This window comes from Pelodiscus sinensis, chromosome 6 (assembly GCF_052426305.1).
Source record: "Pelodiscus sinensis isolate ZL-2025 chromosome 6, ASM5242630v1, whole genome shotgun sequence".
Lineage (NCBI taxonomy): Eukaryota > Metazoa > Chordata > Testudines > Trionychidae > Pelodiscus > Pelodiscus sinensis.
The window spans coordinates 29,287,459-29,306,094 of NC_143057.1; the positions used below are offsets into that span (position 1 = coordinate 29,287,459).

At 41.5% G+C, this 18,636-nt stretch overlaps 1 protein-coding gene across 2 annotated transcripts in view; it reads left to right on the plus strand.

Annotated features, from left to right (window-relative positions):
• BRD10 (bromodomain containing 10) overlaps positions 1-18,636 on the plus strand; it is a 73,093-nt gene that overhangs the window by 16,532 nt on the left and 37,925 nt on the right. For both annotated transcript variants that reach the window (XM_075931609.2, XM_006115147.5), the window contains one exon: positions 5,015-6,435. In XM_075931609.2, coding sequence (XP_075787724.2) covers positions 5,015-6,435 — 1,421 coding nt within the window. The remainder of the gene's footprint in view (positions 1-5,014; positions 6,436-18,636) is intronic.

Genomic DNA, 18,636 nt, shown 5'->3' on the forward strand with positions numbered 1-18,636 from the left:
GATACTGTAGAGGAGCCACCCTGGAGCAATTCTCCCACTGCCCCCCAGAACCACCCCATAACGCTCTGTAGCTCATACATGCACAACTCTTCTCGTATGTACTCCTTGTGTACACACAATTCTCTTCCACACCCCACCATACACATTCCTCTCTTTTTTGTGTGTGTTTTTTGTTTTTTATGTTGGTTTAGTAGATGGCCGGAGGACAAAAATGTAATTTTCAGTGACATTTGTAACCCCCGCAATATAAAAGAAAAATAAATTGAGGGAATATTGATGCCTATATGTTTCACTAATTCAGTACTAATTGCATGACTGTTTTCCTATTTACTTTAATTACTTTCAAAAATATTTTCAAAGTTCTATTGTGATTACTAATTCCATAGTAAACTAAAAAGGCTTACACATGTTTTTCCAACAGATATAGTGAAAATATTTGTGTTATCAGATTTATTATTTGTATTCTCTGTGGGTGTCTCTACATGAGGTCTTTGACTGCAATTTCAATATCTTTAATAAATGAATCACAACCAATCCTAACAGCTATTCGTAGTGATAAATTCACTTCACCATCTGCTCAACCTGATCATTTTCTTGCTGGTGGCATTGCTCCCATTTCCAAGGGGCAGGCACCCTTTTGGCCCCACCTTTTCTCAAGATCAAGTGCTCTAAAATACACAACTTACCTGCACATGTATTTCAATGTGGAGCTTACATATTCAAATAAATGCACTACTGTATGTGAGCGTATTTAGTTGCTTGAGAGAAGATAAGGCATTTGGAAGCTGCCTTATGCAGTTGGGAAGGAATGGCAGGCATCTCACAAGTGGCTAAGATGCTCAGCAGAGTGACACAATTGAGTGGGCGCGTGAATGGGAGCACTTAATTTTTTTACTTTGTTTTTTCTATTCTTTTACTGCCCCACCCTCAAGAAATTAATAGAGAAACCCGTATTTTAATACAATGTTGAAGTATAATGGACAAAAGTATAAAGCAGGGCTACTCAACTTTGGGAGCCCCAGGGGCCACAATGATACTCTCAGCACATGCCAAGGTCTGCAACTTAAGTGTGGTTGCATATACATGCAAATATATATTCAAAAACTTCTTTCACACTGATGGGCATGAATACAAAGATTAAAGCAAGACTACACAACACACAGGCCCCATTTAAGTCAGTTCTGCTGATATTAATAAAATGCAATACTTACCCGATTTCCACCCATATGACAGCACTTTTAATGAGCAATGGCAGCCTAGGAATTTAATTTCTAAGATGCATATGAACAGAAGACCATTATATCAGCTACTTTTTTGTCTTAGCTCCCACCCGTGGGCCACAAACAAATGGGGCCGCGAGTTGAGTAACCCTGGTATAAAGTATAATGAGCCTCAGGCTCACCTGCAGAAGTGGGTTTTGCCCATGACAGCTCATGATACTATATATATATATATTTAGTTTCAAAGGTGCTACAGGACTACTCGTTTTTAAAGTTACAGACTAACATAGCTACCCTTCTTAGATGCATAATGAACAAAGCTAGGAAATGTAAATAGTACAGTTAATTCAGACACCTTTGTACATGGGTTTGTTACTGGCCTATATTTAACATCATAACATAATAATTGTCAATCCTGAAATATAATGCAGGACAGATATAGGTCACATCACTCATGCAAGTAGTCCTGTTTACATCAGTGGTCTTAACTATCCAAGTAAGACAAGCAAGATTTGATCCATATATATAATGTGTCTGAATTAAAGCTGATGTGGGAATACAATTTTTGAATTTAGTCAACTTTTTAAATTTAGTTTTTCACTTTTTTAGTGTTGCTTTAATTTATCTATCTTAATTTCATAGATAAATAAATGACATATATCCAACAAAATAGTCTTGGGAAAATTTGTTAGATGAAACTTTCATTGGAATTTTATTTTGATATCAAATGGCTATCTGTCTGTAGTTCCTGCTCATTCATAAATACATACTATACATTCACTGTGTGTAAAGTTCTGTGATATATTTCTCTCTGCCACAAAAATGTAGTCTAAACTAGTTAAAGCAACACGTAGACATTACTCTGCCACTTTATACATTTTATGTGTATTTTACAGGCTAGTGTTCATTAACGGTTTTCTGTCATCAAGTGGAGGAGTCAATTAGAAGTTGGATTTTTGGATTTTTTGGTTTAATTAGGAGAAGTTATTCCTTTTTAATTCATATTTAAAATTTTTTGTGTGTTGAGAGAGAATTGCAGCAAGCAGTTTGAAAATAAGACAGTACCATCTGCAACATAGGTTCACTTGGGAGAGGGGAAAGTGATCACAAATAGTCAGTATGGGTTCACAAAGGGCAGGTCATGCCTGACCAATCTGATTAGCTTCTATGATGAGGTAACTGTCTCTGTGGATATGGGAAAGTCAGTGGATGTGATATACCTTGACTTTAGCAAAGCTTTTGTTACGTTCTCCCACAATATTCTTGCCAGCAAGTTAAGGGAATGTGGATTGGATAAATGGAATGTAAGATGGTTAGAAAGCTGGCTAGACTGTTGTGCTCAACAGGTAGCGATCAACGGCTCGATGTCCGATTGGCAGTCAGTTTCTAGCGGCGTGCCCCAAGGATCTGTTCTTGGACCGGTTTTGTTCAACATCTTTATTAATGACCTGGACAAGGGGATGAATTGCAGCCTCAGCAAGTTCGCAGATGACAGTAAGCTAGGGGGAGAGGTAAATACACTGGAGGGCTGGGATCGGATCCAGAGTGACCCGGATAGATTAGAGGATTGGGCCAAAAGAAATCTGATGAGGCTCAACAAGGACAAGTGTAGAGTCCTGCATTTGTGAGGCAGAATGTCAAGCATTGTTACAGGCTGGGGACCGAATAGCTAAGTAGCAGTTCTGCAGAAAAGGACCTGGGGATCACAGTGGATGAGAAGCTGGATATGAGTCAACAGTGTGCCCTTGTAGCCAAGAGGGCTCATGGCATATTAGGGTGCATTAGGAGGAGCATTGCCAGCAGATCCCCTTTATTTGGCTCTGATGAGGCCACATCTGGAGTATTGTGTCCAGTTCTGGGCCCACTACTATAGAAAGGATGTGGATGCATTGGAGAGGGTCCAGCGGAGGGTGACCAAAATGATTAGGGGCTAGAGCGCCTGACCTATGAGAAGACACTGAGGGATCTGAGTTTGTTTAGTCTGCAGAAGAGAAGAATGCGGAGGGATTTGATAGCAGCCTTCAACTTCCTGAAGGGAGATTCCAAAGAGGACGGAGAAAGGCTGTTCATAGTAGTGACGGATGGCAGAACAAGGAGCAGTGGTCTCAAGTTACAGTGGGAGAGGTCTAGGTTGAATATTAGGAAAAGCTATTTCACTAGAAGCGTGGTGAAGCACTGGAATGGGTTACCTAGGGAGGTGGTGGAATCTCCATCCATAGAGGTTTTGACAAAGCTCTGGCTTGATTGATTTAGTTGGGATTGGTCCTACCTTGGGCAGGGGGCTGGACTTGATGACGCTGGCACGCCAGCCTGCTTCACCAGCCTTTGTGGGGCTGGAGTACACAAAATCTACTAGCCTGGGCATCTTGTGTGCAAGGGAAACATGCGGAGTGTCTTCCTCTTCAGTTGGGGGCCATGTTAGTGATGGTTTGGTGTTTTTATTGTTGCTTCTCACTTGTGGCCCCATATTGATTATTTTGTGGGTCAGTGGCCCTCAACCCAAAAAAGGTTCCCCACCTCTAGTCTAGTGTATATCCTCCAGCAAGAAGATTTATATCCCATCCCAATTTAAAAAGAAAATCACAAAACAAACAAAAAACTTCACTAATTGAGCTTTGGAAGTTTTCCCTATCCATACATGTGTCTACTTATACACATGTCCAGTTCTTCTTTAAAACTTGTTATTTCTTGGCATCTGGCCGGTGGAATGAATTGCCACAATATAGGATAATTTTGTGTGTAGTAAAAATAATTCTTTTGGTCAGTTTTAATTTTGTTGCCTTTCCATTTCACTGAATGTAGTAGTTGTGTACTTTCATTTTGAAAAAGGTAAATAGATGTGCCTTGTCTATCTTCTCTATGCTAGTTGCATCTGACAAAGTGGGTCTTTGCTCACGAAAGCGTATCGTCCAATAAATCTGTTAGTCTATAAGGTGCCACAGGACTTTCTTGTTGTTTATGCAGATTCAGACTAACACAGCTACTCCTCTGATATCTAGGCTAGTTGTTGTTTTGTATACATCTATCAAAGTTGTACTGACTTTCAATCTCTTTCTACTCAAATTTTTCTAGGCAGAACTCTGTATTACCTGTCCCTGAATATGAACTATTTCTGCTGTGGTTTTGTTTTTCATGTTGTACAAGAACTGAATATAGCTGCAGGCATACAATTTAGAAATGTATTATGTTTTCAGCATTGTTTTCCATCTCATTATTTATGTATCCTGACGTTTTATTGGCTATTTAACGTCCCATTGCACATTGGGTAGTAAAACATACAGTAAGAAACTGCATGTATACACAGAAGAAAAGGTATTGTAAAATATATTTGTATATAAATTAGATGTTAAATTAAAACAAGAGCAAGATAGCTCTTATGTCATAGTACAGCAGTATGAAGGTAAAGTCTCAACAGGTAAGTAGTTCAATATGGTTGTAAATGGATATTTGGTGAGCAGATAGTGACAGATGATAAAAAGACTATAGGAGTATTACTGGGGGAAACACCTGATGGTATCTGCCAAGGCTTGCTCCTCCCCTAACCTCTTTTTCTAAGTGGTAACAGTAAGAAGTATAAGGTAAGGTACGTTTTCCTATTTTGCATACTGATATGTTATGTAACCCATAATGAAACCAGTTGAATTCAGCTATATAACAAAGACAAACTTAATTCAGATTTCACTTGCTGTGTGCTTTGTTGCTTTAGATTATTCTGTTTTTCTGATTTTTCTCCTTCGCTTTTTAAAAATAAATCAGATATCTGAATTTTTGTGAAATTTCTTTCATTTCAATAGGCTACGAGAGCAAGAACGGAAAGAGGCAGAAGAAGTTTGTCAGAAAGAAATAGAAGAATGGGAAAAGTCACTTTTAGCTCAAGCAGCACCTACAAGGATGGAGACTATGTGGGAAATTCCAGCTATTGGTCATTTCCTCTGTTTAGCACAACAAATTCTAAACTTGCCTGAAATAGTCTTCTATGAGTTGGAACGTTGTCTTCTAATGCCTCAATGTAATGTTTTTTTATCTAAAATAATGACGTCTTTATTAAGTCCTCCTCATCGTAGAGCTACATTGCATCGAAGACCAACTCTTCCTTATAGGACTTGGGAAGCAGCACTTAGACAGAAGGTACAACAGTGGTACACAGTTGTAGGGCAAACTGACAACCCCGATGGCTGTGCAGAAAAGCTTGGACTATGCCCCCAGTTTTTTAAAGTACTTGGGGAAGTTAATCCTTTGGAAGGAAAACCATTTCATGAGCTCCCATTCTACCAAAAAGTATGGCTGCTAAAAGGCTTATGTGACTTTGTTTATGAAACACAAAAAGATGTTCAAGATGCTGTTCTTGGACAGCCTATACATGAGTGCAGGGAAGTGATCCTTGGTTATGATTTCTTGGAGAATGCCTATGTTCATTTTCCACAGTTCTGTGGTGCTGATGTACGGATTTACAAACAGAAGCCTTTTCAAGCTCCTGCATTTCCAGCCCCACCTATCAAAGTAAAAAAGGTACCACGGATTAAATTGGAGAAAGTGAAATGTGAGTACCTCAGCAAGAGCAATGGGGAAGTCAGATTTGGTGATAGAGAAGAGCTGCTACCTCACTGTAAAATGGAAGCAGGGAAAAGCATGGATTCTCTTATTTGTTGCCCAGCAAAAATTCACTTGGATAGCTTCAGTCTCACTACAGAAAAAGAAATGAAACCTAACTGTGAAATTAAAATGCATAGAACCTGTGACATAAAAAAACCTGGCTGCTCTAAAGAGAACCAGGAGATGCCAATTAGTCCAGGAGAAATTGATGGCTTTGGAGAACCTCTTAGCCCAGGAGAAATTAGGGTTGTAGAAAATGGAGAGAGAGATCATGAAGCTTCCCTAATAGAAACCGAGCCCAAGCCATTAAAAACAAATACCCTTAAAACCTGCCAAGTACATGTGAATGGGACTCATAGCAACAATCCAGACATAAATTGCCACAGAGTTGCTAGAGAACTGATTTTGGAAAATTCATTATGGAATAATAAGAAACTAAAACTTACTAAGATGCGGGCAAAAAAGAAGAAAAAGAAAAAAAAGAAATTGAAAGACATTTTGAATGAACATCTTCAGAGAAAGCGTGAGATTCATCCTCATCCATTCAAAACTTACAAACCTGAGATTCATAATAAGTTTTTTATCATCAAAAAGAAAGCAAAACACAAGAAGCACAAATCTGGTAAGTTAATTTTATTAGAGGACAAATGAGAGAGATGATGATAGTGAGGTGTTCTTAAAATAGCCTATTTGTTATTTCTTTTGTGAATGGGAACACACATGTATTATGCATTATTTCACATCCAATATGTCTTATGCACAGGGTAGGTTTATAAGTTGATAAAAATTGACAAAACATGATACATGTTCAGAGTTTTCAGAGTAGTCTGTAGTGAGTGTAGTTTGCGAGGCTTCTTTCTTAGTGCACAAAGCATCCGAAGCCATTCTTCACAAATGGTGGTATGTAGAGTACACAGATACCTTATGTCCCTTATCACAGATATAAGTATCAGGGAAGGTTGTTTAAACAGGATATAAATTGTGTAAACTGTTTTACATTGTGCTATTATATTGGTATTGTCCAACTCCATATCAAGGTAATCATCACTAGCAGTGCTCTGAGAAGTACCTGTTGTATTTTAAAGAAATGATTTTACAGAATATTTTGAAATTGTACATAGAGAAGTGTGTTGTGTCGTTTTTTTTTTTAGCCTTTTGAACACTCACTCTCAAGCACCAAATTCAATGGAAGTTATGCTTTTGAATTCAAAGTTAGCAGGAGTTTTTAGTGTGATAACTTGATCACTATAACTGAGAGTTCAGGGGAAATGCTTTTTTCGGTTAATTTACTTTATATATCGTTCACTGAGCACTAAAAATCCCCAAAATCTTTGTATCACATGTTTCTCATCTGTATTAATTGTTATAGCGATCGTTTGAGGCCTGTTTTTTGTAACAAGCTAACTTTTTTTTTCATTTTGTTGTGGTTTTTAAGACATTAATAACATTATCTTGGTTAAGATGTTTTCATGAATTAGGATCTCCAGTCACATGAGTCTGGGAGACAGTTAATGTAATTGGTTTGATTCTATTTAAAGGGCTTGTTTATTTCTACTAATCTTTATTAAGGTATAGTTTGGGTTCAGAGCTTGTTATACTGGGAGAGCCTGCTATAATAGATATGAGTATGCTAGGCTGCAAATTAAAAAAGGAAATGTGGGCAGTGAAGTAGTATTATATTAATATAAAATGAGCTTTTGTAACTAAGTAGTAAATCTAGCAGCAGTAAGCTAGTGGGAGTTAGGGATGTTAACGGTTCAAGTTCACGGTTAACCGATGAGCCTGGGCCTCTCGATTTACATGCAGCCTCCTCTCTACCCCATGTTGCCTCTGTATCAGGGAGTAGGGAGGCAGGAGCTGGCCCCCGCCGAGCTGCCTAACTCTTCTGCTGTTCTCCTGCCTCTCACAGATGCAGCAGTGGGGGATGAGGAGCAGGCAGGAGCTGATGCTCTTGGGGAGCCAGCTTAAAAGCTCTGGCTCCTGTGGAGCTGCCTTTGCCCTGCCCTGTGCTCATGCTTCATCCCATCTGCATGTAAATGTGTAAGCACCAAAAAATTCAGTGGTTACATGGTTACACAAATATGCACATTTTAACATCCCTAGTGGAGGCATGTGGTTATTTATATCAAATTGCACTTTGTGTTGCAAGGAATTGTAATTTCATACTGGAATTGTTATGACGAATTTGTCATGGGAAATACTGAATATTAGTGATTTGGTTAAAAAATACATTTCCCTATAATTCTAGTCTAAAAATTACATTTTCCTTTCATAGATTCCCACTGTAAATTACAGTAGCCTCTGGTAGATGGCTTGGACGTGCTTTCACACATTAAGAGATGTTCATAATTTTGTGTATCGAGTTGGCTGTTGGGAGCATGGAATACTGTCTCCATATGTTTTATTTGTATAATACATGATGCTCTTCTCAAGGCATCTGAGTACCATGCAGAGGAGCCAAACACACACACACAAAAACCCTTAAGCATAATCAGTTAAGAGTACAATGTGTTGTATAAACACCCTCTCACCCCTCAGAATACTGCCAGATGATCAGTTTTGAGCTAGTAAGAGAAATAGATACAAGATGATTTAAAAAAAAAAAAAACTCTAAGGAGGGAATCCATAGACTAAAAAATTAAACTTCTAGCATGCATTAAAGCAGATGTGGGCCTCTGATGGCTGGATCCGGCCCGCCAAGCTGGTTGATCTGGCCCACAACCACTCAGCTCCTCTCCCACAACCAGGCCAATCAAGACCTGGGGACAGGGGAGCGTGCAAAGTCTCTTCTGCCGGCCATGGGCCCATTGCACCTAGAGTGAACCACCAGCTGTTTTGAACATCTGCTCCCAGGCCCTGATTAGCTTGGGGGTGAGAGGAGCTCCAGAAATGTCCTCCCAGCCTTCAAGGGGCAGGTGACACTTAGAATGAACTACCAGCTGTTCAGAACAGCTGGCAGTTCTCTTTAGGGGCTGGGGAGGGGACAGAGATTTCACGCACATTTAAAAAACCGAGGCATTTGTGCAGGGTCCCCCTTGTGCTTTTTTCTCCCCCAGTACTTCCCCTTCCCCCCCCCCTCCCCCACAGAGACTGTGCTGGGGGAGGGAACCAAAGCTGGCTCCCCCCAGCACCAGCTCCTGTTCCTTCCCCCGCCCCTTGCTGCCTCTGTATCAGAGGAAGCAAGGGGTGGGGAATCAAGTAGTCGAGTAGTGACTTGACTAGTCACTTACATCCTTATGTAGGACCATTTTATTTTTACAAATTGTAACAGGGCTCTTGAAGTATCAGGCCTCTATGTTTGCCATTCAGCACCAATGTCCTCAGAGACGTGTGTCACTTAGATTTCATTTGATCTGTTAATGACACATAACACAGAACTATGTTAATTGATTCATTTGTTGAAAAATCTCTGCTGTTTTGAGAACATGCAAATGAAGACAGTGTCAGCATAGAAATCCCTGAAATCAGCTTTGTTTCTTGATTTGATGGAATCCTAAACCTTGCATATTTCTAGATGAGGAGGAGTTGAGAGGGAATAGAATAGTCTACATTTAAAAATAAATGATGCACCTAATAAATACTGGATTTCAGTTGCCCTCAGAAATTCAGGAATTAACAGGAGGGGAAAGTGTATTCTACATCTAAAGATAACCAGATATTACTATTTCTGTAAATAGGTGGTTCTGGCCTTCAATTTAAAATCTGAAAGGGCAAATCATGGATTTTTGTCATGAAATTTGGTTGAAAATGTTAGAATTTGTGTAGTCAGAGGTCCAAGGACAAGATGGCTGCATTAGTTCACCCTTAGTCTTGGTCTACACTAAGAAATTAGATTGGTGTAATTGTGCTGCTCCGGGGCGTGAAAAATTCACACTCCTGATCGACATAATTAAGTGTACTTAATGCTGGTTAGATAGTGCTAGAATTCAGCTGTAGAAATTTAAGTGTAAGTTAGCTTGCATTTTGCTATGGCTAATGGCAAGAATTAGATACACTCATAGGCAGGGCTCGCCAAACCGCGGCGAGCCCTGCTCACCAGCCGCTCTGTACAGCGATCTGCACATGTGCAGATTGTTCTGCACATGCGCAGATCGCCCGAACCCGGCTCTTTCAGGTTGTAATCTACTCGCCATGGGTGAGCAGATTGCATTATTTGTCGAGCCCTGCTCATAGGATTCAGAGACTCCTCTCAAAAGCTCCATTACGAAGATGTTTTAATCCACTAAAACAAGTTACCAATAGCAGTAACCATATTTTTCTGTGCACTTCATCTTTTTTTTTTTTAAACTTTGAGAGTTTCAGATCTTGTAAGCTATTACAACTTTGAGATGAGGAATTCCTCACAGGCTACAGCTGAGTATCATTTGCAACATATTCTGAAAAAACCTTTTCCAATAGCCAGGTTCAAGAATCTCAATGAAAAAAAAATGTTTATCCAGCATATTGTGAGATTTGAGAGGTGTGCATCAGTGAGAGCTTACTGTAAAACTTACAAAGTAAGTAGTCTTGTTATAGGTCAGAATGGTAAATATAAACTTCATTGTCCTTGTTAAAATGAATCATGAGCTTCAAAAAGACGTCTATGGTGTAATTATCAGATTATTGTAGTGGCACATCACTTGATAAAATTCCTTTCCAGGCTAGTGACAAGTCATTAATATTCAGTGAGTGAGAGATCATTTTCAGATGTGTAAATGTGGCTGATCAAAGGTTGCTTTGAGAAATGGATTAAAATATCAAACTTAAAACTGGTATAGTGCAGAAGTTATTTGGGTATTTGATATATTACCTTTCTTAGATTTGCTATAAATTTGTCTTATTACTGTATGTTATCAGACCTTGGCAGAGCGGGACCAAGTGAGGCCTCGCAGCAGCTCCCTCTCCTTCCCCAGTGGCTGGGAGCAGGGCCATGTGAGGCCTCGGAGAGCCCCACCTGTCCCCAGTGTTTGGGAGAAGCGTGTGGGACCTGGCAAGGCCTCAGCCCTCCTCTGCAGGTTGGAGAGAGATGGGGAGAGCGGCCTCAGCTTTGCCTGGCAGTTGGAGGTAGGGGGAAAGAGCCGGGACTAGCTGCGGCTTTGGCCTGGCCCATCTCTCCAGCAGCTGGGGGAGAGAACCAGTGCTGGCTGCACCATGGATTCGGCCTGGCCCAACCCCCCAGCTACAAGGGGGAGAGAGCTGGGCCTGGTCCAACCCCCTCCCGGAGGCCAGGGACAGAGAGCCAGCCAGGCCTGGTGCAGCCTTGTTCAGGGGATGGAGTTAGGATTAGGGCACAGGGGTGGGGTGTGTGTTGGGGGGAGGGAGAAGGGGTTCGTGGGGGTTGGCGCTGGAGGGGGAAAGGGGAGGGACCATGTAGTGAGCAGGGGGTGCAGCCCCCTAGTTGCCTTTTTGAAAGTTGTTTTCTAGGTCAGAATTTGAGTCCCACGGATATGGCATTATGGAGGAAACTTGTCCTCTTATTGCCAATGCTTGATTTATGTAGTAGTCTCCAGAGATGTCAATACTGAAGTTTCCACAAGCACTAAAACTTAAGAAGGTCCTTGTTTTAGAACAGACCAGTGGAGCTTTATATTAATTCAGAATAAGGAAGGGAAAGCTCTCTTTGTCTATGGGAGAAAAGAGAGCTGCAATTAGATTTTCTCAGAATGGGGGCAGTGAATTTTGATGAAATCTCCATAGGCACCTTGGACTTCAAATTTAGTAGTCCAACAAGAATTTTTATTGTTATTTTTCTAGTATTTTGGACTTTGGTTCCATTCCTCTCAAAATAAAATAGTTACAACTGAAAAGTTACAAAGGACTCGAAAAAAGCTAATTTTTGCCATTATTTTTAAAAGTTACATGTGACTACTGGATAGGTACACATCTGTTTGCCTGACGTCAATCCTGGGGAAAATAATGGAATGGCTGATATGGGCTTTGATTTATAAAGAATTAAAAGAAGGGAATATATTGATACTAGTTAACATGAATTTAAGGAAAATAAATCTTGTCAAACTAACTTTGAGATTAAGTTTGGGTGATAAAAGTAGTTGTGTTAATATAACAGACTTCTGTAAGGTATTTGGCTTGATACTGCCAAGCATTTTGATTAAGAAACTAGAATGATACAAAATCAATATGGCGTTTGTTAAATGGATTAAAATGGGCTAATAGGCTTCAGAATGTAAATTGAATAATCAGTAAGCATTTATGCTTCTAATGCTGATGCTACACTATTTATTTTTACTAATGAGCTGGAAGAAAAAAATAAATTAGTAACTGATAAAGTTTGCAGGTGGCACAGAGATTTTGGATATGATAAATAATGAAGAAGATAGATGACTTATCCAGAACAATCTGGATTGCTTGATCTGCTTTGGTGCAAGTAAGCAATATGCATTTTATTGTGGCCAAGTGTAAAATCATTCATTTAGGAACCAGTAAGGTAAGGCATACTTATAGGATGGGATACTATCCTGGGAAGCTGTGACTCTAGAAAAGTTTTAGGAAAGCCCTGGTGGATAATAGCTGAGCTCCCAGGGTGACATTGTAGTTAGAAGGTCTGATGCTGTCCTGGAGTGCATGAACACATGAATATTGAATAGAAATGGTAATGAATTTATGTTACTGCAGTATTTAACATTGGCATGACCATTATTGTTGTAGTGTGTCTGGTCAGCCATCTGATTTGTTGACATTTAAAAAAAAAATCTCAAGTCTGTGCATATATAATGTTTGTGTTCAAACAAGTATGTAATGCAGGGAGTGTTTTGCAAATTAAACATCTTGGCCCTGACAGCACCAGCTATGTATGCAATTTAGGGCTGTGAAGCGATTAAAAAATGTAATTGCGATAATCACATGAAACACCCCTTTGAAACACCGCAGTGGCGTTTCAACGGGGCAGCACTGAATGGAGCCCAGGATCAGCTGGAGTTCCCAGCTGACCCCGGGGTCCATGCAATGCTGCCTCTTGGAAGCATCACTGCCGTGTTTCAAAAGGGCAGTGCAAGGCAGAGCCCGGGGTCAGTTGGAGTCCCCAGCTGACCCCAGTCTCCGTGCAGTGCTGCCCCTTTAAGGCAGCAGCACTTCAAAGGGGCAGCGCAAGCGGAGCCACAGCTCTGATGGAGTCCCCAGCTGATCAGTCCCCAGCTGATCACTGGCTCCACATTGCAAACCCCCTTTGAAGTGCCGGAGTGGCACTTCAAAGGGGCTTTGTAACAGCGGAGCTGGGAATCGGTCCCCAGATAATCCCCAGCTCCGCACTGAAAAGCCCTTTGCAATGCGGAGCCAGGGATCAGCTGGGGACTGATGTCTGGCTCTGCTGTTGCAGAACCTCTTTGAAGGGCCGCTCTGGGGCTTTGCCGCTCCAGGGCACTCCAGCTGATCCCCAGTTCTGCTTGCGCTGCCCCTTTGAAGTGCTGGAGTGGCACTTCAAAGAGGCAATGCAGCATTAATGCCCACTTATTTTTTTAACTCATTAATCCTGTCCTGTGTTAATCACAGGTGTTAACACAGGTCAATTGACAGCCCTAATGCAATTGCAAGGTCATCACATATTAGAGGGAATCCATGTCCCTCCTAAAATCATATAATATTGTGTTCTGCAGTAACAGCAAGTAATCTAATAATAATTTAATGTATCACAAAACCTATTCTGTCTTGGCTGAAAAATAAATACTTGTGTGTCTTTCTGCCTTAGCTGTACACATCTTCCACCTTCTCCTACAAATGAGGTGGAGTCCTAAAAACAACAGCTATATTCACTTCACATCCCACATTGCTTCACTGAGCACTAAATGGGACAAAAGTCCTGTGGAAAGAAAATCATGTAATTAAACACTCAGTTGTGGTGCATACACAAAATAATAAAAGCCGGCTCCTGGCATGCACTGGTTCCTGAAGAGTCGTTTGCTGCTCCACGCTGCTGATACAGAGTGAGTTGTCAGGCGAGAGCCGATGCACACTGGGAGCTGGGCCAGGTGCAGCCTGGGGAGCTGGCTGCTGCCATGCATGTAACTGTGTGACCATTGAACATTTCAACTGTTACACGGTTAATCACTTAACACTCATTTTAACATCCCTAGTGGTAACTCTCCTACCTGAATAGGCCATCATTGTGACACATTATCCCCTTATGATTAATTATTACTCTAAGTCCATGAAGCATGTTTTACATTACATTATTCCTTAAATATTATATACATCTCTCAAAGATTATGAATCCTGGCAAGTTATGAGGTTTCTGTAGATACTTTAGGGCAGCGTTTCCCAAAGTGTGGTCCGCGGCCCAGTACCGGTCCTCAGAAAAAAAATACCAGTACTCAGAAAAATTTGCATGCATGATTCTTGGGAGAGAGCCTGCCACCCACAGCATCTCTGCTGGGCATGCTTCTGGGCAGCAGGGCTAGATCCGGCGGGCACTAGGACCCAGAGCGAAGGCCGGGCGCGCCGATGCAGAACTGGAGCCGGCACCGGCTGATAAAGTGGCCGGGATTGGGGCCAGGAGAGGGGGCAGCGACCACGCTGATGCTACCTCCAGGGACCACGGAGGCAGCGCAGGCTTCCTGCGGGGTCGGGAGGAGTTCTGCAGCTGCGCGCCAGGTCCCAGAAGTGCACGGGCTGCTCTTCCCTCTGTTCCAACAGCCAGTGTGGTACCCAAAACGCCAGTCCATCACTGTGCTGGCTCTGGTTGCTCGGGCGGCTTGCGCTGCCGTGGGGAGCAGAGGAGCAAGGCGCGCACTGCCTCAGCAGTTGGGGCTGGCATGGTCCGGGACTCCCCCTCACCCTGCGCAGGAAGGCATCAGGCATGCGACGGACCAGTGTTTCAGGTACCGCGTGGCTGTTTGGGGATGGAGTTCACCTTTCCAGGAGCGGGAAGGCCTTGTTTGGACACAGACTGGCTAACCTTGTGAGGAGAGCTTTAAACTAGGTTTGTCGGGGGCAGGTGAGCAAAGCCCACAGGTAAGTGCTGAATGTGCGGGACTGGGAGATGGGTTGGAAATGGGAGGGACTACGGCCTATAATGGCAAGGAGAAAGGAGGGTCAGGGCACAACAGGGAGGCAAGATCAAATCAGTATCTTAGATGCCTATATACAAATGCGAGAAGTATGGGTAATAAGCAGGAAGAACTGGAATTGCTAACCAATAAATACAACTATGATATCATTGGTATTACAGAAACCTGGTGGGATGGGACGCATGATTGGAATATTGGTATGGAAGGGTACGGCTTGCTCAGGAAGGACAGACAGGGAAAAAAGGGAGGAGGGGTTGCCTTGTATATTAAAAATGTGCACACTTGGACTGAAGTGGAGATGAACGTAGGAGATAGCTGTGTAGAGAGTCTCTGGGTTAAGCTAAAAGGGGTAAAAAACGAGGGTGATATCATGCTAGGAGTCTACTACAGGCCACCTAGCCAGGTGGAAGAGGTGGATGAGGCCTTTTTTAAACAATTAACAAAACTATCCAAAGCCCAAGATTTGGTGGTGATGGGGGACTTCAACTATCCAGACATATGTTGGGAAACTAACACAGCGAGGCACAGGCTATCCAATAAGTTTCTGGACTGCATTGGAGACAACTTTCTGTTTCAGAAGGTTGAAAAAGCTACCAGAGGAGAAGCTGTTCTGGATTTGGTTTTAACAAATAGGGAGGAACTAGTTGAGAACTTGAAAGTGGAAGACAGTATAGGGGACAGTGATCACGAAATAATAGAGTTCATGATCTTAAGGAAAGGTAGAAGGGAGACCAGCACAATTGAGGTTATGGATTTCAGGAAGGCAGATTTTGATAAGCTCAGAGAACTTGTAGGTAAGGTCCCATGGGAAGCAAGACTGAAGGGAAAAACAACTGAGGAGAGTTGGAAGTATTTCAAAGGGACATTGTTAAGGGCCCAAAAGCAAACAATTCCGCTGTGTAGGAAAGATAGAAAATATGGCAAAAGACCAGCTTGGCTTAACAAGGAGATCTTGCATGATCTCAAAATAAAAAAGGAGTCATATAAAAAATGGAAACTAGGACAACTAACAAAGGATGAATATAGGCAAGCAACACGGGAATGCAGGGGCAAGATTAGAAAGGCAAAGGCACAAAATGAGATCAAACTAGCTACAGGCATAAAGGGAAACAAGAAGACCTTTTATAAATACATTAAAAGCAAGAGGAAGACCAAGGACAGGGTAGGCCCACTGCTTAGTGAGGAGGGAGAAGCAGTAACAGGAAACTTGGAAATGGCGGAGATGCTCAATGACTTCTTTGTTTCGGTCTTCACCGAGAAGTCTGGAGGTGTGCCTAACGTAGTGAATACAAGCAGAGAGAGGGTAAGTTTAGAAGATAGGATACACAAAGAACAAGTTAAAAATCACTTAGGAAAGTTAGATGTCAGCAAGTCACCAGGTCCTGATGAAATGCATCCCAGGATACTCAAGGAGCTGATAGAGGAGGTATCTGAGCCTTTAGCTATGATCTTTGAAAAATCATGGCAGACAGGGGAGATTCCAGAAGACTGGAAAAGGGCAAATATTGTGCCCATCTATAAAAAGGGGAATAAGAACAACCCAGGAAACTACAGACCGGTCAGTTTAACGTCTGTCCCAGGGAAGATAATGGAGCAGGTAATTAAGGAAATCATATGCAAACACTTGGAAGGTAATAAAGTGATAGGGAATAGCCAGCATGGGTTTGTGAAGAACAAGTCATGCCAAACTAATCTGATAGCTTTCTTTGATAAGATAACGAGCCTTGTGGATAAGGGAGAAGCGGTGGATGTTATGTACCTAGACTTTAGTAAGGCATTTGATACGGTCTCGCATGATATTCTTATTGATAAACTAGGCAAATATAACTTAGATAGGGCCACGATAAGATGGGTGCATAATTGGCTGGATAACCGTAGTCAGAGAGTTGTTGTTAACGGTTCTAAATCCTGCTGGAAAGGGATAACAAGTGGAGTTCCTCAAGGGTCTGTTTTGGGACCCGTACTGTTCAATATCTTCATCAACGATGTAGATATTGGGATAGAGAGTACGCTTATTAAGTTTGCAGATGATACCAAACTGGGTGGGGTTGCAACTTCTTTGGAGGATAGGGACATAATTCAAAATGACCTTAGCAAGTTAGAGAAATGGTCAGAGGTAAACAGGATGAAGTTTAATAAAGAGAAATGCAAAGTGCTCCACTTAGGAAGGAACAATCAGTTCCATACATACAAGATGGGAAGCGACTGTCTAGGAAGGAGCATGGCGGAAAGGGATCTAGGGGTCATAGTGGACCACAAGTTGAATATGAGTCAACAGTGTGATGCTGTTGCAAAAAAAGCAAATATGATTCTAGGTTGTATCAACAGGTGTGTTGTAAGCAAAACTCGTGAAGTCATTCTGCCACTCTACTCTGCACTAGTTAGGCCTCAGCTGGAGTACTGTGTCCAGTTCTGGGCGCCACATTTCAAGAAAGATGTGGAGAAATTGGAAAGGGTACAGAGAAGAGCGACAAGAATGATTAAAGGTTTAGAGAACATGACCTATGAAGCCAGGCTTCATGAACTGGGCTTGTTTAGTTTGGAAAAAAGAAGATTAAGGGGGGACATGATAGCGGTTTTCAAATATCTAAAAGGGTGTCACAAGGAGGAAGGCGAAAATTTGTTCCTCTTGGTTTCTGAGGACAGGACAAGGAGTAATGGGCTTAAAGTGCAGCAGGGGAGGTTTAGATTGGACATTAGGAAAAAATTCCTAACTGTCAGGGTGGTCAAATATTGGAATAAATAGCCAAGGGAGGTGGTGGAATCTCCCTCTCTGGAGATATTTAAGAACAGGTTAGATAGACATCTGTCAGGGATGGTGTAGACGGAGCTTGATCCTGCCTTGAGGGTGGGGGGCTGTACTCGATGACCTTTCGAGGTCCCTTCCAGTCCTATTATTCTATGATTCTATGACAGACAATGTAGCAATGACTGCCATGTTAAATGCCTTCTTTTGTTTATTTTCACTAAAAGGTGAGCAGTGATCAGATAACTTACCATAGTGAACATCAGTGTAAATGAGGTCATAGCTGAGGCTAAAATAGGGAAAGAAGAAATTATGCTTTATTTACTCCATGTCTATACTTGCAGTGCTGCAACAATGCTGCTGTACTGATACAGCTGTGCTACTGCGGTGCATGTAGTAAAGATGCTTTATGCCGACAAGAGAGATCTCCCATTGGCATTTAATAAAACAAACCTTCACAAGAGGTACATGCTTTGTTGGTGGGAGAAACATTTTTGCCAATATAAGGCACATGAATGCTTATGTTAATGTAATTTATGTTGTTCTGAGGGTGGCTTATTCACACAAATGAGCAACATAAGTTATGCTGACGTATGCTGTTGTGTAGATATAGCCTAAGACAGCTTAGATATCTTCAAGTCAGTAAAGCTTGACAAAATACATAATAGAATACTTAACAAACAGCATGATGAGATCTCTGACCATTAGTGATTACTGTTGAGAACTTGCAGAGGACAGAAGGGATCCCAAAGCACTATATTTGCTCTCTTCCTGTCCTATCTATAAGAAGGCAAAAAAGACAACCCTAAGTAACTATACACCAGTCAGCTTAATTTTGGTATCTGAAAAGATAATTGAGCAAATAATCAATTCGTATTTAAAAATTTAGAAGATAATAAGGTATAAGTAACATTCTAACGGATTTATCAAGAACAAATGTCAAACTACCCCAATATTTTTCCTTGATAGGAGAACAAGCCTGTGTGGATCAGGGTTGGGAGCAGGAGCAGGGGGCAGGAGCAGTAGATATGAAATATATTTACTTTAGTAAGGTTTTTGATACTTTCTCACATGACTT